Source organism: Chelonoidis abingdonii, chromosome 9, assembly GCF_003597395.2.
Source record: "Chelonoidis abingdonii isolate Lonesome George chromosome 9, CheloAbing_2.0, whole genome shotgun sequence".
Classification (NCBI taxonomy): Eukaryota; Metazoa; Chordata; order Testudines; family Testudinidae; genus Chelonoidis; species Chelonoidis abingdonii.
The window spans coordinates 49,983,419-50,010,748 of record NC_133777.1 but is presented as its reverse complement, the minus strand read 5'-3'; the positions used below and the strand labels follow the sequence as shown (position 1 = coordinate 50,010,748).

Below are 27,330 nucleotides of genomic sequence, written 5' to 3'. Positions count from 1 at the left end.
ATTTCTGCTTCAATGGAGTCTAATCCTGATTCAAGTTCCAAAAGTTACTTAACATTAGCCCTGCAAAACACAGGAGCATCCTTGGTCAGTTTTCGAGGGAGCAGTGCCAGGCAACTTTTGGGTCCTGAATTATGATTTGGCTTCACACAGTGGCAGGGCTGCAGCAGTTTCTCTGAAGCTGTGGCCAAAACCGCTGAAATTACATTTTTTACTGCATTGTCAGCCCTAAGATATTACAATGTTCAAATTGCAGTTGACAGCCCTACCCCATCATAGTTCAAAAGGTTTTTTGTTTTTTTTTAAAAACGTATACTGACAAGTTGAAATATTCACTTACATCTGCTCTTCAATTTATGGAGGGGATTAAACTTCTAATTCTGAATAAAATAGTTTAACGGAAAAGGGGCATAGCAGAAACAGATATAAAGGAGTAATAAGGCAAATGACAATGTAAAATACACCATGTAACTGAATAATATCAAAGGATAATGTGACATAACACAATTTCTATGTACACATACACAGTCAGGTCCAAGTATTCAAAAATAAAGAGCAAGGTTGAAGTTCTGCCTCATTAACACACGGGTATACTCCGATTCCAAATATCCTCAAAGTTTTGCATCCTGATTATTTTGTAAGCAGTTCTTTCTAATGTGTGAGTTCAGGGAATCCATTATAGCTGTGGACTGCAGTGTCCAGGAAGTTGAAGGGGATTTCCAGTGTTGTAATATCAAGTTATGTTTTGCAACTAAAGCAGAATGTAAGAGTCATTCCCGTAGGAATCAGAGAGACCAGTGCACTATTAATATAATTTAGTACAAATAGAAAGGTTAAAAATAATAGCAGAATGAAGAACAAGGGATAAATTCTATTCTCAGATATGCATGCACAGCTCTTATTGGCTTCCAGGAGATTTGTATTTGCATATATCTCAAGGTAGAGTTTGGCCTTCTCTCTGGTACAAACATCTATCCAATAGGAAAGGATAAAAGGAAAATATATGAACCTAAGATATAACACCCTTCTGGACATGAAAAACATACTTGTCAACAGTCCTGTTTTGGCAGTGACCAGGCCTAACTATGGCTGGTCAGTGCTATGAGTATCTCAAACATAGGAGTACCAACCATAAAAAATAAATAAATACCAAAAAGAATGATGCCCCCCTTTACATTCCTCATTTAGTCTTCCATCCTAATACAAAGCTTAGGCTCCTATCTTACAGATGCTTATGTATGTACATAAATTTACACATGTGAGGAGTCACATTGGCCTCAACAGCACTACTCACGTAATTAAGCATTTCAAGACCAGGGCCTAAACACATGCACTATAATCCCAAACACATTTTCTGATTTTCTTACCTGATTATCTGGATGGTTGACAGTAAAATACCCAACACAAAGAATGACTTCATGTAGCAGTCCTTCACAGGTATGCTGAGAACAGTACCACAGCAAAGAGCTGATAATATGACGGAATGCAAGAGAAAGTCCCTCAGCACCTACAACAGACTGACAGAAAATAGGAAATCATAACCTAGCAATATATTATAGGGACTAACTGAAACAAATGAGAGTCCAAATTACAAATCACATACTTTTCAACGTTATCAGAAAGTATTGGGCAAAGAAAAATGTAGATTCTTCTCACTTGGCATTCTGTTAGTGTTAAGTAGCCAATTTCATTAAACATGCAGAACATGTTCCGGGAAAACTTAATCCTAATAATAATTCTCAGTAATAAGCAAAGGAAAACAAATCATTCCCAATTTTTGCAAAAGAGCAAAATACATTTCTCATTAATATCTGTGTGTTCTGAACAGAAAAGAAAGATAAATAATAACTAATAACTTTTCAAACAAATATTTTCAAAAGTTGGAAACATCCAAAATAAGACAACCATCAGCTGCAATTTTTTGGGGGGATAGTTTCTGAAAGTAGGCAAATTGCTGTAGTGTGGAGATTCAGGGGAATTAGATTTTATCTGTGCAGCCTACAGCCTCTATTTAATAAACATGTCAAACAGACAGAGCGACATAAGGTCAAAGGGGAAAACTGAAGCATAAGGAATGAGCATGACAGTCTACTAACTCTAATGAAACAACAGTGCAGGCCTGTGGGAAAATATCTTTCATCTGAAAGTTTTCTTTATTTCATATCTTCTAGTCTGCGTGGACTATGTATGTACATAAATCTAAGTGTGCTAGAGTTAGGTTTTAACATAATCAAAATTCAGCCCAGAAAAATGGAATTTTTTTTTAAAAAACCAGCAATGGATATCTTCCAGCTCCATAGTTAATACCCCCAATAAGTTGTTGTACTTTCAAGCTTCAAAACATTATATAGTATCTATTTGCTACTTTACATCACGTAGCAATATGTTTTGGGCCCAGCCCTTATTTAATTAGTCATGTCCATGCATGCTGTGACCTAATGCTCTGTGTTTAACCTTTCCTGACAACAACAGGCCAAGGGGCAAATGAGTTTGTGTATAAAAGTTAAACTAATTTTTCAAGGAAACTATGCTTCCTCTTTAGCCTGAATTAATAGTAATTCAGTATCCTGTGTATCGTTTCTCTCTACCATCTTTCAATTGTTAGACTGTCAGGTTAAATGATGCACACACCTATGAACCAGGGGATTATTATCTGTGCTGAAATTAATCCATACTGTGCCACAACTGAACCTCTTCCTTTAATCAGAAAACTGTTCTAGTCATACTATTACATGATAAAACTATTCCCGAGAGCTAATAATCATCAGGCAGCTCATAAACTATGTTTTCTTTCTTTCCTGCCTTACTCTGCTACAGTTCCTAAGTGTCAGGAGGGACAATAATATGTTTCAGGTGTGTGCTGTCTTTTTAACATTAACTAAATAGTTAACATTAATAGATGGAGACAAGTAGTTACTGAGATTGGAACAGTGACTCTGTCCATCAAAACAATACTATGACCCTAATTCAGCAAAGCAGGTAAACAAATGCTTTATTGAACTGAAATTACACTTTTTACTGCATTGTCAGCCCTAAGATATTACAATGTTTACATATGAAATAACTTCTACTTTTGAGAAATTTGCCACCCCCAACAAAGTGGCCTTGATCCTGCAACTGGACCCATGTGGATGAAGGGGTCTTTCTGCACAGAACTAGTCGCAAGATCAGGACTATTAATTATACTGAAATTAAAAATCAAGAAGTGGGATTTGATGGTGGATTATCCTGCATTCTTCACTTAGGCAAAACTTCTGCTGATTTCAGCCCAGGACAGAAAGGAGCCCATGATGTACAATATGATTGGACAAATGTACCCATTATACATTGAATATATCCATTACACATAAAAACTTCATTTTACATACTGCGTGAGATTGATGTTAGCAAAGAAGTTCTACAAAGCAATGTTATTTGCAATTTCATCTCACATTAATAAAAGCTTTTACTCATTTATTTCTGGAATATTTTAATATTAGTTTTTTTCTTAAAGTGGCAAAGTTATTAATCTGCATTAAGGACTAATTTCCAGGCAAATTTCTTCTTCCTTTTTTAATGAAACCAATCTGAGATTGTTTTCCCACAAAAATGGTCTAATAAGTCAAATGTGGGCAACATATATATTTTATTTTAGAAAATTAAAATTTCAAGAGAGATTTTGTTCTCATCTGCAAAATTTGAATGTTTTTTTCCTGAGGAATTTTAAAAGATAGTATTTTTCTAACTGAGTTGTACCATCTTAAATTCAAGTAAGTAGCAAGTCACACTTAAACACAGTGTGATCTAGGGATGCAGCCATCAACTCAAGGCACCTAAGAAGCTCAAAATATCATAGAAGCAAGCCATTTCCCATTCCAAAAGAAGAAAAATAGCTGTTTCTGGACTTGGCACAGAAGGTTTGCAAGCTTGTAACACAGGAGATTAGATTTGATATATAACACACTGGTCATCCTCAAAACCAGTGGAACAAAAATGGTAATGTTGTATATTCAGTTTAGTTTTTGTATTCTGTATGTTTGCCTTATAATAAAAAAATAGATTACATTTATTATTTCCCATAGTTAGACAATGGAAATAACATTAGCAAACAACAATTCTATGCATGCAGAAATAAGACCAAAGAGTATTTATTTCATTTGTGACTCTTCCTCAAGTTAATTTTAAATACAATTATATGCGTTTGGCTAAATTAAAAGAAAATGTACACAACAATATATGTTCTAATTTTAAGCATAAGTTAAAAAAGCAAAAATTGTTACCTGAAAAGCTGGCAGATCAAGAACTGCGAAGCTATTGAAGAAGCGTAAACTCTGAATAGCAACCTGGATCGTGTTCTCTGTATAACTCTCTTTAGGACTTGCCATGTTTGAATCTGAGATGGTGCCATGGAAAAGAATACAGTATAGCATATGCAAGACTCCAACTAGGTCTGTAGTCCGAAGAACTGCAGTTAGCCCTGTGGGGTCCTGACGTGTATTGTCAAATATGGGCCAAGACCTGCCAAAGAAACATTAAACTGTCTAAAACGAAAACTACCACAAGAGGTAATATTTTTAATGTCTCAAATGGAAGAAAACAAGGAAACAGTTAAACATGAAAAAATCTGATGCCTATATGATGTCAGGAAACCACAGTATTTCCACAAAATGTTTGATAATATACTCTAATTTATATATAAAGTCTCTCTAGATAATTATCCACTCATCTTTAAGTATCTTTCTTGGAAGATTTTGATCTCTAATTCCACTCCTAAATTCTTACCAGTGTGATACCAGACAGGAACTCCATAGCTTGAAAGTTATGATCACTTGGATCATAGTAGCTCCTTGCACACCTCTCATACATATATTTAGCCTACATCCCTGGGCTCCAGGTCAGTTTCTTTATGACAATTACTGGTAGAGGTGGAGGAACTCCCTTGGGACCATCACCACCTTAACTGACAAAGAGATGGTGGCTGGAACAAATTGATATATTAAATAGCAACAAGATACCAGGACCAGATGATATTCATCCGAGAGTTCTGAAGGAATTTAAGAATGAAATGGGTGAGCTGCAAACAAAAATATGCAGCCTTTTATTAAAATCAGCTACTATATTAGAAGACTGCAGCGTAGCAAAACCTAAGTAAAAAGGACAAACTTGTACAACTTGTGTAAAGGAAAACCATGCTTCTTCAATCTACCAGAATCTCTTGTGGACGCAAAAAATCTATGGTTAAAAGAAAACTGACAGATTTAATCAATCTGAACTTTTAAAAAGCCTTTGACATAGCCCCTCATAAGAGTCTACTGAGGAAACTAAATAGTCTTGGGGTGAAAATTCTGCAATGACAAAGAGAGAGAAAACAGAGAGTAGGAGTAAATGGTCAATTTTCAATAGGGCAAATGGTTAACAGTGAGTTTTCTCACTGATCTATATCAGAACTGGTGTTGTTTCACATACTTAATAATGTGGAAAAGAGGGTGTAACAGTGAAGTGATAAAATCTGCAGGTGAAACAAATGTATTTAGGACAGTCATTATTAGAGAAGACTATGAAAACTTCAGAAGAGACCTAAAGGACAGCGGGACACTGGATGCAATTAAACACTGACAAATATAAGGTAATGCATATTGGAAGAGATTACTTGAACTACTCATACATGCTGCAGAGTTCTAAATTTAACCCCTGAGGAAAAGTACTGAGCCTTGCACTGAAAGAGCTCAGTGAAAACCTCTGCTTAATGTGCAGTGGCAGTCTCATAGACTCATAGACTCATAGGTCAGAAGGGACCAATATGATCATCTAGTCTGACCTCCTGCACAAGGCAGGCCACAAAACCCTACCCATACACATTTATAACAACCCCGAACCCATGACTGAGTTATTGAAATCCTCAAAATTGAGATTTGAAGACCTCAAGCTGCAGGGAATCCACCAGCAAGCGACACATGCCCCACGCTGCAGAGGACGGCGAAAAAGCTCCAGGGCCCCTGCCAATCCGCCCTGGAGGAAAATTCCTTCCCGACCCCAAATATGGCGATCAGCTAAACCCTGAGCATGTGGGCAAGACTCACCAGCCAGCACCCAAGAAAGATTCTCTGCAGTAACTCAGTTCCCATCCCATCCAACATCCCCTCACAGACCATTGAGCAGACTTATCCAGTGCTAGGATGTAATAAAAATAGTATTAAAATATTATATAATTACAAAAATTAATAGCAGTTCTTCACCTCAGATACTGGGCTCAGTTCTGGTCACCCCATCAATAAAAAAGAAGCAAGCATCAAACAGAGGGATACATAGATGGGGATCTAAAATGATAGACACATGAGAGACTTCAATATTAAAAGAGATTGAAAAGATTAGTAAATGTACAAATAAGAGCGGACATACAAGATATATATAAAACAATGAATGATATAGAAAAGGTAAATTGGGTAATAGTACATTTATTTACCCTTTCTCATAATAAAAGAAAAATGAAAATGAAAGTCAAGACATTTAAATTAAAATTTATAAAAGGAAATACATTTGGACACAACAAATAGTCAACCATGGAACTCACTGCCACAAGATATACAAGACCTGAGAAGGATTTAAAAAGGAATAGTTATTTATATGGATAACAATGTACCCACTGTTAGGAACTTCCCTGGTCTGATTTGGTATTGTGATTTCTTTGACTTTAGGAGGATGCCAACATGAGTGTCAGCTAATAATACCTCAGATCAGTTTTTGTGATGTGGACATTTGTCTACTAAGAAGTGGATTGAAACCAGCACCTGATTTCATGTGTGTCTCTGAACAACTGCCAGGTTTTCGGTCACCACCATCTTGTGCTGATGCTTAACTGCTTACTAGTGAAGAACCAAAGTGAATAAGAAAGCACCAGGTTACAAATGGATACCCCTGTATCAATGTGAGTTTGTGTTTATAACAGAAAATTATTGTTCCTTGAGTAGAAAATGTGACTCCAAATTGGTAACAAATGCCCCAGCCTTCATGTTTGGGATTTTTCATCATACTTGTATAACTTTACTTGTGAAATCAACTCCTATACGTTGTACCTTTACTGCTCTTTCTTTTGTAGGATCTCGAAGCACATTAGAGAGTGAAATAAGGAGCTTATTAATGGAACTGTATTTAATCTTAATAGATGGATTTCACTTGCTACTCATTTTTCTACTAAACTTATCTTAAGATGTGGATGTAATTAACAGCACAAACTCAAGACAACATAATAAAGCAGAGCTTGTAACTGAAGAAATTGTGGGTCAAATTTTGTATTATTAAGCAGAAATAAATCACGGTGATTCTCTGGCAAAGACAATTTATCATGTCTGGAAAACATATGGGGTATGATTATGGTTTTAGAAGTAGGATTGTTTCTTATGATAATTTGTTATGTCAATTATAAAGGATGCTAATTAAGATTTTAAGAATATGTATTTAACATACCTGATTAATCCATCTTAGTAGTTATATATATTTTTATATCTACCCTTCTATGACTGATATACATTAAACTATTGAAAACGAACAAACAATTAACACTTAGCCGGGGTCCCAGACATCAAGAAACAGTGCCCCACGAAGTTATTTCCCTATAGAGGAGTTCATTATAAATTGCCTTCTGGGGAGCCAGTCAATTAGCTAATGCTATTTTTACTTTTATTAGCCAATCCTGGCGAGATTTTCTTAGAATATGTAAGGTGCATAGGAATATGATGAATAAATAGAAAGAGAAAGCAACTGAGCTGCAGTAAGTGGCATATACCCAGCTATAACAATCAGCTTTACAGGTAAGTTAAAATTAGGATGTACTAACTTTGATAATGTCCCTTTAAGCATATCCATAATAAAATGCATATTCTGCATGGCTGGAGTATAAATCAGTGCTATATATATACATACTGGATACAGTATATATTACATGGCTATAATATAATATACTGGAAATGGAGCTTTTGAATAAGAAATAGGTTTTAGTTTCTAGTAGTTTGTTATTTTGACCTTGGCATATATTTTCACACATTTTACAGGGCAATGCTAGGTTTGGGTGGACAGTAGAAGTCAGGTGAAGTGATAGTGAGTGATGATAGATTATAGGGCTGGGAGGTGGGCGTAACTAGTTGGATCCCCTGCATGTTTGTTTCCAGATATTCTAATGTTTGAGTTATTTTTAAAGATGTCAAATTTTTGTGTAGAAAGTATAATGTCTGACGTTAGCTGGATTCGACTGAAACACATTGTTTTAGTGATAATTTTGGGCTGTGAACAAGCACCAAAGGTTTAAATCAGGTTGGTGTGGGAGGTCCACTGGAGGGATCTCTTCTACCAGATCTTATGATGCACACCAAAGTGGCGCTCCTCTCCACTTTGCATACTTGAGCAAGTCCCAAGAGTATGAGTGACTGGGCAGTTATACCTGGGTGAGATATGGGGGAGTGGACAGTGGAAGGGAATGGTGGATGTGACAGGTTGGATCACAGAAACCCCCTTGGAGCTGCCAACTGATGTGCCAAGACTACTTCTGCCCGTTTTCCCTGCCAGCTTGGGACTCCAGTACCCTGTCTTGTTGAACAGACATGCCAGTCTGCTCCAACACAGACCCAGGGTCTGAACCATGTGCCCCAAAGCTGCAGACCTAACTGAAAGCAACTTAAGAAGTGTTCCTGTCTTCAACAATCAGATGCCCAACTCCCAATGGGGTCCAAACCCCATTTAAATCCGTTTTACCCTGTATAAAGCTTACACAGGATAAACTCATGAATTGTTCGCCCTCTATAACACTGATAGAGAGATATGCACAGCTGTTTGCTTCCGCAGGTATTAATACATACTCTAGGTTAATTAATAAGTAAAAAGTGATTTTATTAAATACAGAAAGTAGGATTTAAGTGGTTCCAAGTAATATGAGACAGAACAAAATACTACTAAGCAAAATAAAATAAAACACACAAGCCTATGTCTAATACAGTAAGAAAACTGAATACAGATAAAACCTCACCCTCAGATGTTTAAATAAGCTTCTATCACAGACTGGATGGCTTCCTAGTCTGGGCACAATTCTTTCCCTGGTACAGCCCTTGTTCCAGCTCAGGTGGTAGCTAGGGGATTTCTCATGATTGCTATCCCCTTTGTTCTGTTCCACCCAATTACATATCTTTTACATAAGGCAGGAATCCTTTGTCCCTCTCTGGGTTCCCAACCCTTCCTTCTCAATGGAAAAACATCAGATTAAAGATGGATTCCAGTTCAGGTGACATGATCACATGTCACTGTAAGACTTCATTACCCACTTGCCAGCACACAGGTATACAGGAAGACTTACAAGTAAAACAGAGCCACCTACAGTCAATTGTCCTGGTTAATGGGAGCCATCAAGATTCCAAACCACCATTAATGCTCCACACTTTGAATAACTATAATAGGACCTCAGAGTTATATTTCATATTTCTAGTTTCAGATACAAGAGTGGTACATTTATATGATAGGATGACCACATTCAGTAGACTATAAGCTTTGTAATGACTCCTTACAAGAGACCTTTTGCATAAACCATATTCCAGTTACATTATATTTAGACTCATGAGCATATTTTCATGAAATCATATAGAGTGCAACGTCACAGTGGGGGAGTTTTTTTTTCCATGTTCAAAACTTCAAGTAATTAAAATCTAGCAAATGTTGCATGTTTTAAAATTTAACATGAATAAAAGATACTGACCTAGATTCTTCATTTAAAACAGCACAAAATGAACGCAAAGGGTAAACTGTCACCCTTCTGATTTAGTAGCATTTAGCATCTATGTTGCCCTGGTATAAATAACAAAACAAAGTGTAGGTCAACACAGGATCTGGCCCCATCCCTTACTCTTATTCTTTCTGTGTGTCCTCCCCCCGGCCCATTCTATGTGTTCCCTTCTCGTGTCCCTGCACTCACCCTACATATTTCCTCTATTTCCCTTCACCCCTTCCATGCTTCCTAGTCCCCTGGATCTCTCCTTTATTCCCTCTTGCATGGCCTGGCCAGTGTACCTCCTCTCCCAGTCCCATACATCTCCTCTTCACTCCTCCCCAAGAGAACTCATTCAAGCCAAACAGCATGGTTCCATGACAGTCAGTTTCCAGCCAATCCATGTCCCTCCCTGTCCACTACCCCCTTCTCCACACATCCTGCCCCCATTTCACATTTTCCCCATCTATGCCTCAAGTTAGTACCTTTTGAACTTACATTTATAAACATTTTAAAATAATTTTAAACATTGCTCTGTAGACACTGCAAACAGTACCAAAAAGACCCCCGGTACACACACTGTAGCTGAGGTTGCCATGACTGTAATCAATGATACCAGTAACAATGAGCATACCACAGGCTTTGTCAAGTGCCGATGCTTTCTCTGTACCAAGGGTACCACTTGTACAGCTTCCCCGGCTGAGCTGCTTGCATTGGTACTGATGATTGGGTTCAGGCGCACAATGATACCAATGGCTGAACGAGACGCTTCAATGCTGATGAGCAAGATGGTAGCTTGTGCTTGCTCTCCTTACTAGTGGAGGGCATGGGCATCCTACTGGAGTTGTGCTTCCTCTCCTTGGAGCTCCTGGTCTTTCTGGGCCTGCCGGTACTGCAGGAAGAGACTGTGGCCTCAACAGTACCCTGGGAGACTAGGGATGTAAATACCGTTTAAAAAGTTAACTGTTTAAAGGATTAAAATATGTCCTTTAAATGGTTACCAAATTAAGCAGCTGAGGCTGATCCTGCCAGCTAGTGCGGCTGGGGCCGATCCGCCGGTGCGGCTGGGGCAATCTGCCTGCACGGCTGGGGTCCCTCATTGTCAGGTTTGGCGCAGGGCTACTGGGGCTAGCTGACCCACGGTTAACAGTTAAGTCAGGTTAACCGGTAAGACTAATGCTTACCAGTTAACTTTTTACATCCCTACCGGAGACCGAGGATCTTGACGGGGACCTGGTCTTTTTTGGAGGTGGCTCCTTAGATACAGTCTGTGCTCCTCTTTTCGGTAGTCTTCCCAGAGTGCTCTAAAGGCTTTCCTTTCTTAGGAGAAGCTTGTCCTGAGATTGATGGGTGCTAGATCTGTCAGGGACAGATGTGTGTGTGGGGGTCATCTCCTGACCTGGCTCAGAGGGTGTTTGCAGGTTCCACATCCAACAGTCTGAGCTTTATTTCCTTGTTCTTCTTAGCCCTGCACTTAAGGGTTAAACAAAAGGTGCACCCTGGGAGATGTGGGCCTCTCTCCCCCAGGCAATGGACACACTTGGAGTATCTGGCTCACTGCTATAGCCTCTGGGCAAGACAGGCAATGTTTGAAGCCTGGCAAGCCAGGCATAGTCCACCAGGAGAGGATTAGTCTCCCAAGGCAAAAGAGAGGGAAATCAGTCCTCCCATCTAAACTGTCAACTATACTAACTTAACAACAACCCTAAACTAACTAACTTTGATCGAAAAAGGGGATAAAGTGAAAGACCAAGTATGCTCTAGGTCAGGGGTGGGCAAACTATGGCCCGGGGTCTGCATCCAGCCCTTCAGACATTTTAATCCAGCCCTCGAGGGTCCGGGGCTAGCTCCACTCTGGCATTCCAGTCAGGGAGTAAGGTTAGGGGCTTGCCCTACTTCGTGCATACTGTGGCTCCAAGCAGCTCCTGGAAGAAGCGGCACGTCCCCCCTTTGGCTCCTACATGTAGGGGCAGCCAAGGAGCTCCACACACTGCCCCCACCCCAAGGGGTGCCCCTGCAGCTCCCATTGGCCAGGAACCACGACCAATGAGAGCTGCAGAGATGGCACCTGTGGATGGGGCGGTGTGTAGAGTTGCCTGGCCACGCCACCGCATAGGAGCAGGAGGGGGGACATGCCACTGTTTCTGGAAGCTGTTTGAGGAAAGCACCACCTAGAGCCTGCACCCCTGACCTCCTCCCATGCCCCAACCCCTTGCCCCAGCCCTGATCCCCCTCCCGCTCTCCAAACCCCTTGGTCCCAGCCCAGAGCCCCCGCCTGCACCCCAAACCCTCATCCCAGTCCCAGCCCAGAGCCCACATCCCGAGCCGGAGTCCCCCCCTCCACACCCCAACCCCAGCTCCCTCCTGCACACTGAACTCCTCATTTCTGGACCCACCGCAGAGTCTGCACCCTCAGACAGAGCCCGCACCCCAAACCCCAATTTTGTGAGCATTCATGGCCCGCCATACAATTTCCATACCCAGATGTGGCCCTCAGGCCAAAAAGTTTGCCCTCTCCTGCTCTAGGTAAACATACTAGTGTTCCATCTTGGGTCAAGGTGGTGGAGAAGAAACAGAGAGTGGTTTGCCTGGGCACCCCATACAACCTTGTTGTCCACCACAAGGAGGCATACAGCATACACGAGGGTTGAACAGACACTGGCTCAAGAGATATATGTGCACCTGAGGTGGAGCACCCTTAGGGATACTACTCAAAGAAGAAGAACTTGCTTCCACATTAACATATCAGGGGACTCAACTAGCATCCTCAGTAAGGTTTCCAATTTAATTCCCTTAAGTCGGATGGTTATACAGGAAGAAGTCTAAGCCTCTACTGCTGTGAAAGGGGCTAAATGTAAAATTCTTAATGTAACATTCAGCAGCTGTTAGAGAGGGTTACTGTACTGAAATTCGCGTTTGCAGCTGTACAGCTAAAGTATTCCTAAAGCTTATTTTCTATTGGATCAAATTCTAAGATGGAGAATAATGTAGTTGCTGACCTTGCATGGGGAATTTCTGCCAATATCAACAGTTATTTTCCAATTCACAACTGTTTTGTAGCAGTGATAATTTTGGAATTCTGGGAGTGTATTCAAAAGAATAGGTCTGTGTGCAGTATATCATTGCACAATGTGACTTGCAAGCTATTTTTAAATAAAATGCCCAGTTTCTTATGTCTTAATCTCCCCCTCTCTTCCAGAGTCATAAAGGATCCCATCACAGAAGAATTAGTGTACTTCTCTAGTGGAGGAAATGTTAGAACCTAGAGCAGAGGGGTGAATCTTCTGCAGAAACACAACGTCTGTGTGGGTTCTTTGGGTGGCTGAGAGAAATCATGCTGTAGATACTGGGCAGGGACACACTGCTTGTAAGACTCTCTGTTCCTTGGGGGTAAAGGGAAGGGGGAAGCAGAGGGAGATGCTAGGGCCATCAATATTATTCCAGCCCTTAAGTTGGAGTAGCGGCTTCAAAGTGGCTCTACTCTTGCTCTCTGGCCTCCAAGGAGTTCTCTCCCACTTGGAATTCCCTAATGTCCAGCTGAATTACTTGTTCTGGCAACTGGAGGCAGGATTTGGGCTGGAGGTATGACTTGATAAATGATCTTTTAGGTATTTAAATTTGCATGATGATTGTTCAGAAGAACCACTGATCCTTAGTTGATCAGGTCATATGTGTCAAGAATAATTTTCTCTGAAATTGCTGTAAGAGGAAAAAGCTTATTTTAATACCCTTCTATTTGCAGCCCATCCCATGACTGATGTTATTGAAAATAGGCCTAAATTACAAAATATTTTTCCTTTTACCACCAGGATACTAGTGCCCTAGTCCTTCTCATAGATAGCTGACCTATCTTATGCAAAGTACACACAAAGCTGACCAATCACCTCATAAAATCTTTGAAAGGAAATAACTAGCTCTTCCGATGAAATGCAGTTGAAAACAAAAAGAAGCAAATTGCGTCTGTTTACCTACAGGTATCATCTGTGATGTTACACAAACTCCTGTTTGCTATTGTCAGTCGGCACTCAGCTACTTCCATTAGAGCCATAAGAGTTAGAGGTCAGCCACTTGCACAGACCTGACCACAGACTAATGTGTCTGAGTTTATTGTACAGGTTCAAAAACAGGGCCTGTGTTTGTTTAACACTGACTGTCTTTAATAACCAACTGGGAGTCCTAAGTATCCACTAAAGAAATCATTCCATAAACCAAACTGCAACAGTTTCAAAAAGCTACCACTGTTGAATTCTTTCAAAATGTAATGGATCATATTGAAAGCCTTACTAACCAGCCAGTGGAAAAAAAAATGTTGAAAATGCTGATTTGTTATCTGCTATAAAAAAAATGAAACAAACATTTCAGTCTAATTGCCAGGTTGAACATCCTCTCCATTTCTTCTCATGGAGAGGATAAAAGGAGTAGAAAACCTACTATTAGGAGTCAAACGTTGTCTGGGGGAGGGCAGTACTTCGACCAGCCAATATGACATCTTGGATTGTGGAATATTTCTTCATCAACTCTTCGCTTTGGGGCTCTTTGTGCGTTTTTTGAGTGAGTGTGCATGAATGAAGTCAGGACAGAGCTACTCTCTGTAGCATCATCCTATTTCAAATCTGGAGCATTATTACCTTATGCAAATTTTTGCTCCACAACTTCCATGCCCTTGTGGGGGAAGAGGCCATCCCAGGTGTAGACGAGGAACCAACTGGAGGGAATGCTAATTCTAACAGCTTTTGGAACACTCCTGGATTGAGATGGCCATGCCTTCTGCTCACACCATGGAGGGGAAGGTTGTGGCCTTTTCTGGCTTTCACGTGGAAAGGCATGATTTAACACAGACTGTCTAGATGAAGACTTTTAAAACTTTGCTTTCTAGGTCAGTGAGCTCACTAAACACTCCTTGCCTTTAAAATTTTATTTTTGTTGCCCAATTAGTTATTCTGCAATAGACTCTATAGTTACTCATAACATTCAAGTCACTCAAATACTCAAGTCACTCTTTCTCTGCATATCAAAGTATAGTATACCTGCTTTCATCAATTAGCATTTATTAATTTTAATGATAAATCTTAGGGTTTTCAGTGATATAAAATGGAAGAATAATCAGCCGAAAACTATTCACCACCCAAAATATAACCTAATATTGAATACCTCAGAGCAATTTTTGCAACTATTTGTAATGAAAAGATGGATCAGTTTACCTGAGGTTAATGTTAACTTATTCTAATCTCCCAACCCATTAATAGTGCTAAACAAATCCGTATGATAAAGCTTATTTAGCTGGATACAATTCTTTTGCAATTTTGTACTACCACGGAACAGTGAATGAATCAGAAATATATGTTAAAAGAAATCAGATGTACAAGTGGTTCAAAAACACAAGCATTATTTTTTCATAAAGAAGAGTGCACATTTTGCAACTACACCACAGGACATAACTGTGAAAAAAAAAACAAAACCCTCTGTCTGCTGTGTTTGGCTTGTAAAAAACTAATGTGGAACTGAAGGAACTCTTGGAAAAGTTTACTTTTGATTTTGCCTGTATTACAGATAATTTGTACATGAACAGGCCACTGGCTCCTGTTGGTTTTAACTGTCAGTTATAATCACTTTAAGCCTAAATGTTTATAATAAAAAAGTAAAAGACCTTATTCATACCAGTTGTGGGCTTTAAAGTGAAAAAATGTATATGCAATGAAGGAAAATAAAATATGAACTTCTGTATATGTTGCTTTGAGTGATTTTGTTCAACCTAGTAAAACAGTGAATCTCTTACATATAAGAGGTTTTCAAAATCTTTTGATTCTGTTTCAAATGTTGAGAAGTCGAACGGCAAACTCAGTGGTAACTGTCAAGCAACAGATTAAAGTTTTAAAAAGCACATGGGCAGAATGTACAATTTTGCCATAGGTATTTTAGGTTTGAAGTCAGTAAACACAACAACGAAACATCAGAAAATAAGGGTTCTGCAAACAAGCACAGCCTCTCTGAGGAAGAGTTATTTGTGTAAGTCATCAGCATCTTTTCTTTCCTACTCACTAAAATTATAATACCCACAATTTTCGCACCAATGGTACCAGTCATCAATATCAAATTTTGACAATTTAACATAGTACTCCTTATACAACTAGTTAAAATTAAAATTCTGAATAAAACTGTTGAAGTTCAGAAATGAAAATGTAGGTAACTATGTGTCAGTTCCCATAGAAAGGGCCAGATTTAGATTTTCTTCCTCACACTGAAGAGCCCCTTTTTCTACAAGTAGTCCCATACTTGTGGAAAAAGGCACTTTTATTTTGCTTGTTTCTCTCTCTGGTTTTGGTCTTGTACCATTCTCTTTGAATGGCTCCTTTAAAGGCGGTTCACTCCTTATATGGGTCTGGAAGTGTGGTTAACAGAATATAATCATTAAGGGCAAACCTCTTTGGTATCATTAGCATGAAAAAACAAGTGAGTATTTGAATTGTAGCAACAGCTCCTAAGATGGTGGGTGGGTGGTTTTTTTTTTTTATTTAAGAAAAGCCAGGGAGTCTGCACTACTGTTATGAAAATCTGGTACCCATTAGAGTCCAAGCTCTGCCATAAAGGGATCCATGAATGGCCACAAAATTTGGGTTACTGGGAGAGATGCTTATAAAAATAATAAGTAGTAATGTAAAAATATTAATTATGTTCATACAGCATACTGCTCATACTAATCTCATGATAGCTCATTTACAGCTTAACGTGTCGCTTGAAACAAATTATTTGTCAATACTGAGAAATTTAGCTACAGCACGATTATAGGAATTATTATTAGAGAATATACCATTTATATAACAATACTATTAATATTGTTGCTCTGTAGCACAAACAGTATAAAAGAAAAATTTCTGCAAGGTTTTATTTATGAGAGAAAATTGTTTATATTTAAAAATATGTACTGATCTAAAAAGCAATCATGAGTCTTTGTGGGGGATACACTTTAATGTTTGCATACATACACACGGTTAATAACAGTTGTCAAATGAAGAGATAACTTTCAAAAAAGTCTGTGAGGACATAACCTGTCTTTTCATGTTAGGATTTACAGCTCAACAACACTGTAAAAATTAGGAGGTGAAAAAATAAATAAACAAACACATAAAGCTTTTATACCTGCTCTAATTAATATAGGCCTCACTTCATTGTATGGTATGTACAGTAATGAACCCTTTTAGTTTCTTCACTTCGAAGTAAGTGTTAGTTACTTGCATGTAGTTTACAGTATGTGCTGAATCTGCTCTGTCTTGGCAATGGAGAGCAGGACAACCAGTACTCTAGCAAACTGCTTTCATCCAATTTGGCATTCAGCAGCAAAACAGGCATTATTTTAATTACTGTAATAAAACAGAAAAACCAGCCTACTTCCCTTGTATTTCTGTGATCTGACATTTGCTATTTTCCTGGACAAAACCCTGTATATTTCTGTATATCACTGTTATAGCTTGTAATTCACAGTCTAGATTCATTAGCCACTGACAAGGATTTACACACTGTCCAGTTCTGTTTTGAGATAACATTCAGTAGCAACAACATAGCTTCTGTATTGATGTCATACTTTATTTTCACATTACACTAACAAGGGAGCTTATAAATAGTTCTCACATCAAGCAATGGCAAATATACTCTGTAAACTGATGCTCCAAGAAGCTTGATGATTTGAGAGTTTATTTGCAATATTCTCCTTATGCAGAACCAAGTTTTATCACTGGAGCTGTGTTATTGTTAGTTTATTTTACAGTCCTTAATGAGAACAAGATTTGGATAAAACTAGCCCTTATGATGTAGTACAACTGACAAACTTCCTTCCTCCCCTTTGCATCAGTCAGGACCGGCGCTAGGGCTTCTCGCCCCCTAGGCGCATGGCCATTTCGCCGCCCCCTGCACTGATCCCACGGCTTTGGTGGAGCTGCCGCAGTCATTCCTGCAGAGGGTCTGTTGATCTGTGGCTCTGGTGGAGCTGCAGCAGGCATGCCTGCGGGAGGTCCACCGGAGCTGCGCGAGCAGCCGACCGTCCGCAGGCACGACTTCGGCAGCTCCACCGGAGCCGCGGACCAGCGGACCCTCCACAGGCTCCACTGCGGCAGGTCAACTGGAGCCGCCTGGCGACCTCCCGGCAAAATGCCGCCCCCCGAATAATCCTGGTGCCCTAGGTGATTGCCTAGGCTGCCTAAATGATAGTGTCGGCCCTGGCATCAGTCATATAGTTCTTCATTCAGGGTTCATAGAAAAGTATGTCTTTGGCTAGTTGATTTTTCATTTATTTTTAACACAGGTCTTGATCTTGCAAGTCCTTATGCACTGCATGGCATGGCATGGTGAAAGGTTACATTTTCAGTGTGAATGTAAGGAGAGGCTACTGATGGTGACAAGTGAGCTTAAGCATTAGCCATAGTATTCTGCACAGACTACAGCTACACTTCTTGTGTACTCAATCTTACTCACACATACTCAGGTTAAAAAAAGGGGTAGGGAACATGTGAAGAATGGGCACATCTGAAGAGAAAAAGACATAAGTGTGATTCTTGGCGTGTTGAAGAAGAACTTGGCTCCATGTTTTCCTTCTTTGGCCTCACTCCTGCTACTAGGAAGGAATAAGTTGAGGAAGCACGGCAATGTTGTTATTAACGGAGGATCAGGTTTCCCTGTGCTCCCTGTCCTTTTCACCATTTTCTGTCTTGTATTTACATGCACAACATGTCACACCTGGGCAGTGCAGGATTCAAGGCCTAAAAATACACTTGTACTCCTACAATTACAATAAGTATTGGGAAGCAGAGCCACCATCAGTGAACACTGTTCAACCCTCCAAGAGGGGGACACACTGCTTGGTTCCCCAAGAACAGATTTATATAAAAATAAAGCTGTTACTCCGTAAAAAGAAGAATATTTAATAATTGCTTTTGTTTCAGGTTTTTAAAACTAACTTGGCTTTCAACTTTGCTTAAGGGTAGCTGGAGCAATGAGGAAAGCAAGGTTAACTACTAGATAATAATTACAATAGCAAAATTTTAAATCTCAAATGCCTTGAGGTAGGCTCCTAAATCTTTCGACACCAATTATAAATAGCCTATATTTCAAAAATGCTGAGCATTATCATACCCCACTGAAGACAAAGGGAGCTTCAGGCACTTACCACTTCTATTTATACACCTAAATATGGATTTAGGTGCCTAACTTTAGGCACCTAGGTTTAAAATTTCATCCAGTATATATTAAATCTTGTATTTTATAATTATAAATTACTATAGCCATTAACTATTGAAAGGATCGATCAATAGTTGCTTTTCAACTTCTAAGAATAAGATAAACTGATCTTAAAATCACATAGTGTCAATGCACAATGTCTGATTTACCAAGAAAACAAAACTGCTATATTTTATGTAGGACTGTTCAATATAGCAGGGGCAAAAAAAACTATTGCTTCAAAATCTGGGATGGAAGTAGGAGCATAGGCTCTGACTTTGTGGGTGCTCCGGGACTGGAGCACCCACTGGGAAAAATTGGTGGGTGCTTTGCACCCACTGAAAGATCCCTGCCCCCCTGCCCCTGCTCACCTTTGCTCCACCTCCTCCCCTGAGCGCGCCATGTCCCCGCTTCTCCTCCCAGCACCTGCCGCTGAGAAACAAACGCTGGGACGGAGGGGGAAGGATGGGGTACACAGCGTGCTCCGGGAAGAGCCAGCCCGGGGCAGGGATTTGGGGAAGGATTCCAATAGAGGCAGGGAGGGGGCAGAATTGGGGTGGGGACTTTGGGGAATGGGTTGGAGTGGGGGCGGGGCAGGGCCGGAGTCGAGGCATGGCTGGAGATGAGCACCCAGCAGCGCTGGGAAAAGTTAGTGCCTATGAATAGGAGTATGAAAAAAACATCTGTCCAAAAGGCAGCTCATAACAGACAGTCCATATTTACATTCAGAGATCCTGTCTGGCCTCAGACACTGGTACACAATATATACAATTGAATCTGGAGCTTCCTTGGTAATTTAAGTAATTTAAATGGTACCACAACTGGAAGAGACTTTGCTGGCACTCTGTGGACCACTGCAAACCTTCCTGAAGTACCATTCTGCTACTTGATTAGTGGACTGATGACAGAATTTTGCCCTAAAAAAGTTACTCCTATCTTTCTCTTTCAACATGCACAATTTTCTCCTGAGAGCGTAAGTAAAAGCTGATTTTAGTTATTTTAACATCAAGTGGGTCCACAGGCTTTGAAGGTATCCTTCAAATCATACAATAATATCAAATACTCTATTATATTGTATTTAGGTTCTTATACTGCAAAACAACACCATACACAAGTACACATTGGCACAATGTGCAAACCAATCTAAAATGACTCCAATACCGATAATATATATATATATATATATATATATATATATATATATATATATATATATTCAAGTATTATGTGTATCTGTATCATATATTAAAATATAATAAAATAGTTTAAAACCCTGAATTTGTAATAATGTTTACTACTATGAATCCTATAGTTATAGCTATATAAGGTTGCATAGTAATGGTCATGATAAAAACCTGCTTAGATATAGTCAAAACTTTCTGGAAAAAAATTGTATTAATCGGAACCTTTCCATGCTTGATCTCATTACAAATATTATGATGATGGTTTTAGTCCACACACTAAGTTACGGCTCAAAATTAGCATGTGATTTCAATAATCCTTGTTCATATGATTATTTTATATTATATTTGGCACTGCTACTTGATTGTGAGATATTTTAAATACAGAGATCTCATAGAAAGGTTAAGCATTTTTTGCATTTGTATACAGTGACAGGTCGAGTGACCCATGATCTGATACAGGATCAAAGCTCCATGGTCCTGAAGTACACAACTGACTGCTGCCAAAGTCTCTTCCTGCAGCAGGGAAAGGCTCCCGCTGCAGGGAAGCAATGGGACACTACATAGCTAAAAACAGCAGTGTAGACGGGGAGGCATGGCTTGGGTGAGTAGAGAGCTGTGTAAGGTATGTACACGGGTACATATCCACACCCTTCAGGCATATCTGCATTATATTTGCCCAATCCATGCCTCACTGTTTGCACTGCTATTTATACCCTTGCTACAAGGGCTACTTGTGTATGTACTCTACATACCATTGAAAAAACATGCAGTGTAGAGTAGATGTACCTATAGTATGACATGAGGATAGCCGCAGTCTCTCAGGTAGGAAGTTCCCAACCCATTCCCACTGATTTCTTTGGTGTAAGACAGGGGTCCTCAACCTTTTTCTTTCTGCGGCCCCCCTAACATGCTACAAAAGCTCCACAGCCCACATGTGCCACAACAACTGTTTTTCTGCATGTAAAAGCCAGCCTGGCATTAGGGAGTAGCAAGCAGGGCAATTGCCCAAGGCCCCACACCACAGCGGACTTTGTGAAGCTAAGCTCCTCAGGCTTCAGCCTGCGGCCCAGTTGGCAGGGTTCTGGACAGTGAGGCTTTAGCTTTCTGCCCTGGCCCTCAGTGAGTCTAATCCTGGCAGAGCCCCTGAAACCTACTCACAGATCTCCAAGGGGCTTTGGACCCCTGGTTGAGAACAGCTAGTGTAAGAGATCAAGCCATAGTACCTAATTATCAGAAAAGAGACTCACATTTGAGACGATTATTAATGTTTTCAACAGCTGATCTTTTACACATATCACAGGATGTTTTGGAAACTATGATATCTCATCCACTGCAAAACTTAAATTAAAAAATATCAATCAAACATTTATTAGCCAGTATCAAAATATTAACATTTGAAAGGTAAGATCAATTTCAAAGTTAAATCATTTTTAAAACCCTGCCAATAAATGAAAAAAGACTCCCTCTTTCATTATCATGGATGTTTATAGCATACATTCAGAATGGAATCCTTCATTTCAATAACTAAACTTTTATGGTGATAAAATTAAGACTACTCAAATTTATGTTACTAAATTAGTGAGAATGTCCTTAATTGTATCTAACTGTGCAATGTCTACCATGGGAATACAATCTGTAATCTTTGTTCTTATGTCCCAAAGTTGAACTTCTACTGCATATGAATCACACATTTCAGCTAACATCACCTGTTCAGATTCTTAAATTATTTAAGATTTTTCTCTATTTATCATCACTGTTGTGACAACTTGCCCACAACTGATCAGGTCTAGATGTCCCACCAGCAGTAGTGTCAGATACTGCGGGACATGATTTATTTTTATTTAAAAGAGAGAAAGAGAATCATTGGGTTGCCACCAAGCTCCTGATGTAGAACTGGAACTCATATGCTTGACTGCGACCTCTACATTGTCTATCAGATTTAAGAAGGTGTTTCAAGAAACAATTGTCCAAATAAGCCCTCAGTCACTGCAGGGTTTGTATGCATTCCGGTAACTGGGTAAATGTCTGGGTTTTTCAAAATGTTCTTGTTTGGTAGATAAGTAGGAAAGTAGGTTTTAGTACTCTCATGTTACAGATGGAGAGTCTAAGGCAGAAAGGTTAATTGACTTCAGGAAGACTGCAGAGGGAGTCAGTGCCAGAGCTGAGACTAGAAAGACAGAGTCCCTTGCTCAGTCTAGTTTTTACTTCAACAGACCATGCCTTTCAACATATTGAACTGTCCTTGTTGTGGGTAGAAGCCACATAGGCTGCTCTCCCCCAAATATCTGCAATCTTATTAGCAAGTTAAAATAGTTCCAGGGAAGATAAAACTTCTGCAATCGACAGTTTCACAGCAGATCATAACAGATACCCTTGAACTTGGCTGCATTAAGAGGTCATATATTTTCCTAGATGAACTGCTCTTTATTTCTTCAGCGTGTAAGGCACACACTGGTTTTTCTACTACTTCAGCTATTCATGTCTTGTCTTTTGACCTATTGTGTTTAATAAATAAATATATTCTTCCCTTGGTAAAAACACAATTTCCATTAGCAGTAGTGGGAATTAACTACATGCACTGGGGAGGGAATAATTATTGTGGTCTTTATATGGAAGCTTCTGTCTTTCATGTTACAGTTCTTTTATGTCACTCCTGCACCAATTATAAGAGCTTTTTTACATTAACATCTCTACTGTCAAAATCTCTCAACACTCCAGTGTCATAGGACTTGTAGTATTTATTCATTTTTCCAATAATAATCTGAAATTAATGTAGACAGATTATCCTACTTTGATGTGTGCTGATCTGGAATGTGTTCTTGTTCATGCTCATTCATGTTTACCAAGATGGTACTTCAGTATTTACAGCAGTATTTTGGCATCAAAACCAGTAGAAACAGAATGAGTAGGTTATGCTGTTGAAGTCCTGTCACCACTTACCCTGAATCTAAGCAGTGTTTGTGAATTACTCACAGAGGTTGCTTCTGTGGCAGTAGGTCATGCATTGTATATTTGTGTTATTGTACTGTACCAAGTTTAAGAGCTCAACAAATATAGGGCTCACTTTTATTCTCTTATCTGTGCTGAGCAGATCTTACTTTGAAGCCTACTGAAATCAATGAGCCTACGTGAGAAGTTAGGTATTACCCAGCATGGCAGAATCACATCCTTAATTAATTTCTTTAATGAGAGTGGACTGGGTGAAGAAAAAAAATATTATATTTAAACTACCATTTCAACAGGCCTCTATGTAACATTTGATCAAAGAGATCTCTCAAGGACAGTGGTTAAAAATCTAAAACCCCATTCTTTGCGTTCCGTTTTATGCTCAAGTGAGTTCTAGCCAATTGAAAATGCTCTGTTCATTCTGGGATAATCAACAGCATTGTCATCATACGAAAATCACATAAATGTTGGGGTTTGTGGAAGTAGTGCTTAAGAACATAAGAACGGCAGTACCGGGTCAGACAAAAGGTCCACCTAGCCCAGTATCCTGTCTACCGAAAGCGGCCAATGCCAGGTGCCCCAGAGGAGTGAACCTAACAGCAATGATCAGTGATCTGTCTTCCTGCATCCATCTCCATCCTCTGACACCACACAAGGCTATGGGCACCCATTCCTTACCATCTCTGGCTACAGCCATCTATGGACTGTAACACCGATATTATCCATTCCCTTTTAAACACTGTATAGGTCCTAGCCTCACAACCTCCTCAGTAAGGAGTTCCCAAGTTGACTGTGCGCTGTGTGAAGAAGAACTTCGCTCTTATTTGTTTTAAACCTGCTGCCTATTAATTTCACTTGGGCCCCTAGTTAATGTGTATTTGGGAATAAGTAATAAACTTTTCCTTATCGACTTCCCACATCACCAGATTTTATATAACCTCTATCAATACTGCCCCCTTAGTCCCCCTCCGCTCTTTTTCCCCAAAGCCCTTTTTGAAAGCGATCTCCCAGGCCTCCTTTTTTAATCTTTTTTTCTATATGGGACCCTCTCAAATCCCTATCATTTAGTTGCCCTTTCTGAACCTTTTTCTAGTGCCATATATATTTTTTGAGATGAGGAGACCACATCTGCATACAGTATTTGAGATGTGGGTGTACCATTGATTTATATAAGGGCAATAATATATTCTCAGCCTTATTCTCTATCCCTTTTTAATGATTCCTAACATACCTGTTTGCTTTTTTGACCGCACTTTGAACACTGCGTGGACATCTTCAGAGAACTATCCATGATGACTCCAAGATCTTTTTCCTGGCTCGTTGTAGCTAAATTAGCCCCCATCATATTGTATTTATAGTTGGGGTTATTTTTTCCAATGTGCATTACTTTACATTTATCCACATTAAATTTCATTTGCCATTTTGTTGCCCAATGCTTACCTGCCCTGATGTTCTGCACCTGCTACAAGCTACATATTTTCTTGAACAGCTCCCCATATTCTGAGATACAGTATTTTCTAATTCTTTTTGGGAAAGATATCCCTGCTTTAGAAATTCCAAATAGTATGTCACTTATTTTTGTGGCTAGAATAATTTTTCTGCTAAGAGAAGGGTGATTCTTTAGTATCTATTTGACTTTTGGCAATATTGTGTTGAAAGTGCAAAATGACAACTTGGGAACCCACAGGAAGAGACTAGAAGACAAATTTCATTAAATCTGGATGGTCTTTGTGGACTCATATTTGTAGTTACAGTCTTTTTTTCTTGGTCCTGAAACTCCTACTTATCAGAAATTACAGCCACCTAGAGCTTTGTTCCATATTTTGTGTTTTACTGACTCATGTTTGTTTTTCATGACTAATGTTACTTTTCCCTTTCAGGAATTAAGTTCCCCCTGCACCAGTGTTGTTTTCTTTTCCTCGTTTTCCTTATCTACGTTTGCATTCAGTGGTTAACTTTTCCCCGTGTTATTAACAAAATAATTGCATGACATTAGTTAACAAGAATGTTTTAAAAATATTCTACAATGATAAAGGAAAACAAGCATTTGCTCCTTTCATCACTCCCCTTATAAAGATTTAAGTGTAACCTAAAATCTAGCTTATTTATTATGTGGCCAATGTATTTATTTTACAAGTAAAATTCATTATTCAAATGTTTCTGCAGAAGGATGCCATGTACAATCCTGAACCTTTAAAATCCCTTCTGTCCTGCAGAATGAATTCCACTGAATGAGTTCCTATTAAAAAAAAAATCACTCTCTTCTTGCAAGTGGAATTTTAAAGTACAAAGACTGAATTAGACCATACAAGAAATAAATTACTTAACAGCTGAATTTAACTGCTAATAAAACATATATTGAAATCCTCAGAACTGATCGCTTAAAATTACTAGTGATAAAACATTTTCTATGATGATGAGTAAAGGAGATAAAGTTTGTAATTCTGATAAATTACTTACTACTAGGTTGGTTGCAGGTAACTCAGTATAGTTGTACAGCCAAAATGTGGACACAGTGAACTTTTGATACCAGCATCTATACCAACCCTGGTTAAACTAAAAGCAATTCTATTCTAGAACTTCACCCAGAATGTTCAGTTCCACATGAGAAGGATATACTTGTGGCCACAAAGGTTGCTGCTTTTCAGATGCTTAAAAAAAAGATGAAAGAGCAAATCAGATATGATAATAGCAAGAGCACTTACCTTCCACTGACAGCAAAACAGAGCTGACACATTCCATGTAACACTGCTGTAGCATTTTGCAGAAAAGTAGCTATTTTTGAATTGTCGTCAACAGGACCTTGGACGGAGAGGAAACAGCAGCATAACTTGTCTATCAATCCTATATTCACCACATAACTATAAGTGGAAGGAAAAAACATTGTATTAAGATATGGCACTCTGCCAGTTTCAATGAATTTTTTTTTAGTATTATCATTATCAATGTCAACCTGTATAAAGAGCAGGTTTTGAATTCACAACTATACAAACATAAAAGGTTAAATAAAGTAGCTCAAGTTGCAGTAATTTTAGATTTGGCCCTCTATAGCTATAGAAATTTCTGTTAAGAGATCTGTCTATCTTAGGGTAATTTCTATTATATTTTCACAAGTAAGATGAATGAATATGTTTATTTTACCATACTCTTAGAAGGACAGTGGAATTTTGCCATAGTTAAATGACTTATAATAATCTCTGTATTTTTGCAGTAGTATGATTTTTTTTTAACACGAAGAGAAAAAACTTCCCAGAACACAATAACACAAGAATGAGATGATGTTATCCAGATGCAATCTTATTACAACATAAACCAGCAATGACTATTGCATTTTTTATTCTAGGCAACAATTAAATGACTAACAAATAACAATTAGATAACAGCTTTCTACTGTTAGATGACTTTTTTTTATTGTGGTAGCTAAAACTCTGGTCCAGGCCGTGATCATCTCCTACCTCATCATTTCTGGTTGCAGCTGCTGCTATCTTACCTCCTTCAACTCCATTCCCAGATCATCTCCCAAGTTATATCACCCCACTCTTAACGCCCCTCCCTAAGAGTTGCAGGGCTAGAAACCAGACTTTTTGCCAAAGTTTACACAACAGACAGCTATTGGAAACAGTATGAGTAATTATGAGTAAAAATACATTGTGTACAAAGTAGGGATCTCATTGCAGTATTAAAAGACCATTTGAAATCTTATTAAAAAAAGACTGAAGATTATTAGTTACACTCAGATTGACTGTTCAGGTAAATTTGTGAAAAGTAAGCAATTCATCTGCAATACAGGTCATAAACATGCTCTCCAATATTGGCAGGCAAATACCAATGAGTTAGATGTGTAAAATGCTGAGTGCTGTCTATCTCTGAGCAGCAGGAGGGGAAAAGAATGAACAGGAGACGAACTGAAGCTAATCATGATAAATTATTATCAAAGGTACACATTTTCTGGCCAATGTTTTTCTTCCTTTTAGTCCAGGGAAATCTCTACATTCGTATTGGCACTTCCAGGATCCTTCCATCTCCCTTTTAGTTTACTGCCCAACCTTGATGCAATGTGTTGTAAGCTATCATACTTCTGACAGAGAAGAAAAGACGGTTACTCACCTTTGTAACTGTTGTTCTTCGAGATGTGTTGCTCATATTCATTCCAAGTAGGTGTGCGCGCGCCGCGTGCACGTTCGTCGGAAGAATTTTCCCCTAGCAACACCCGGCAGGTCAGCAGGCGCCCCCTGGCGTGGCGCCTTTGCGGCACCGTATATATGCCCCTGC

General features: G+C 39.1%; 1 protein-coding gene across 4 annotated transcripts in view; it reads right to left on the bottom strand.

The window, feature by feature from the left end:
- The window catches only part of SCAPER (S-phase cyclin A associated protein in the ER), a 357,916-nt gene that overhangs the window by 34,907 nt on the left and 295,679 nt on the right, over positions 1 to 27,330 (bottom strand). For all 4 annotated transcript variants that reach the window (XM_075069526.1, XM_075069525.1, XM_075069528.1 and 1 more), the window contains 3 exons: positions 25,764 to 25,919; positions 4,257 to 4,494; positions 1,365 to 1,514 (listed from right to left, as the gene is read on the bottom strand). In XM_075069526.1, the coding sequence (XP_074925627.1) occupies positions 1,365 to 1,514; positions 4,257 to 4,494; positions 25,764 to 25,919 (544 nt within the window). The remainder of the gene's footprint in view (positions 1 to 1,364; positions 1,515 to 4,256; positions 4,495 to 25,763; positions 25,920 to 27,330) is intronic.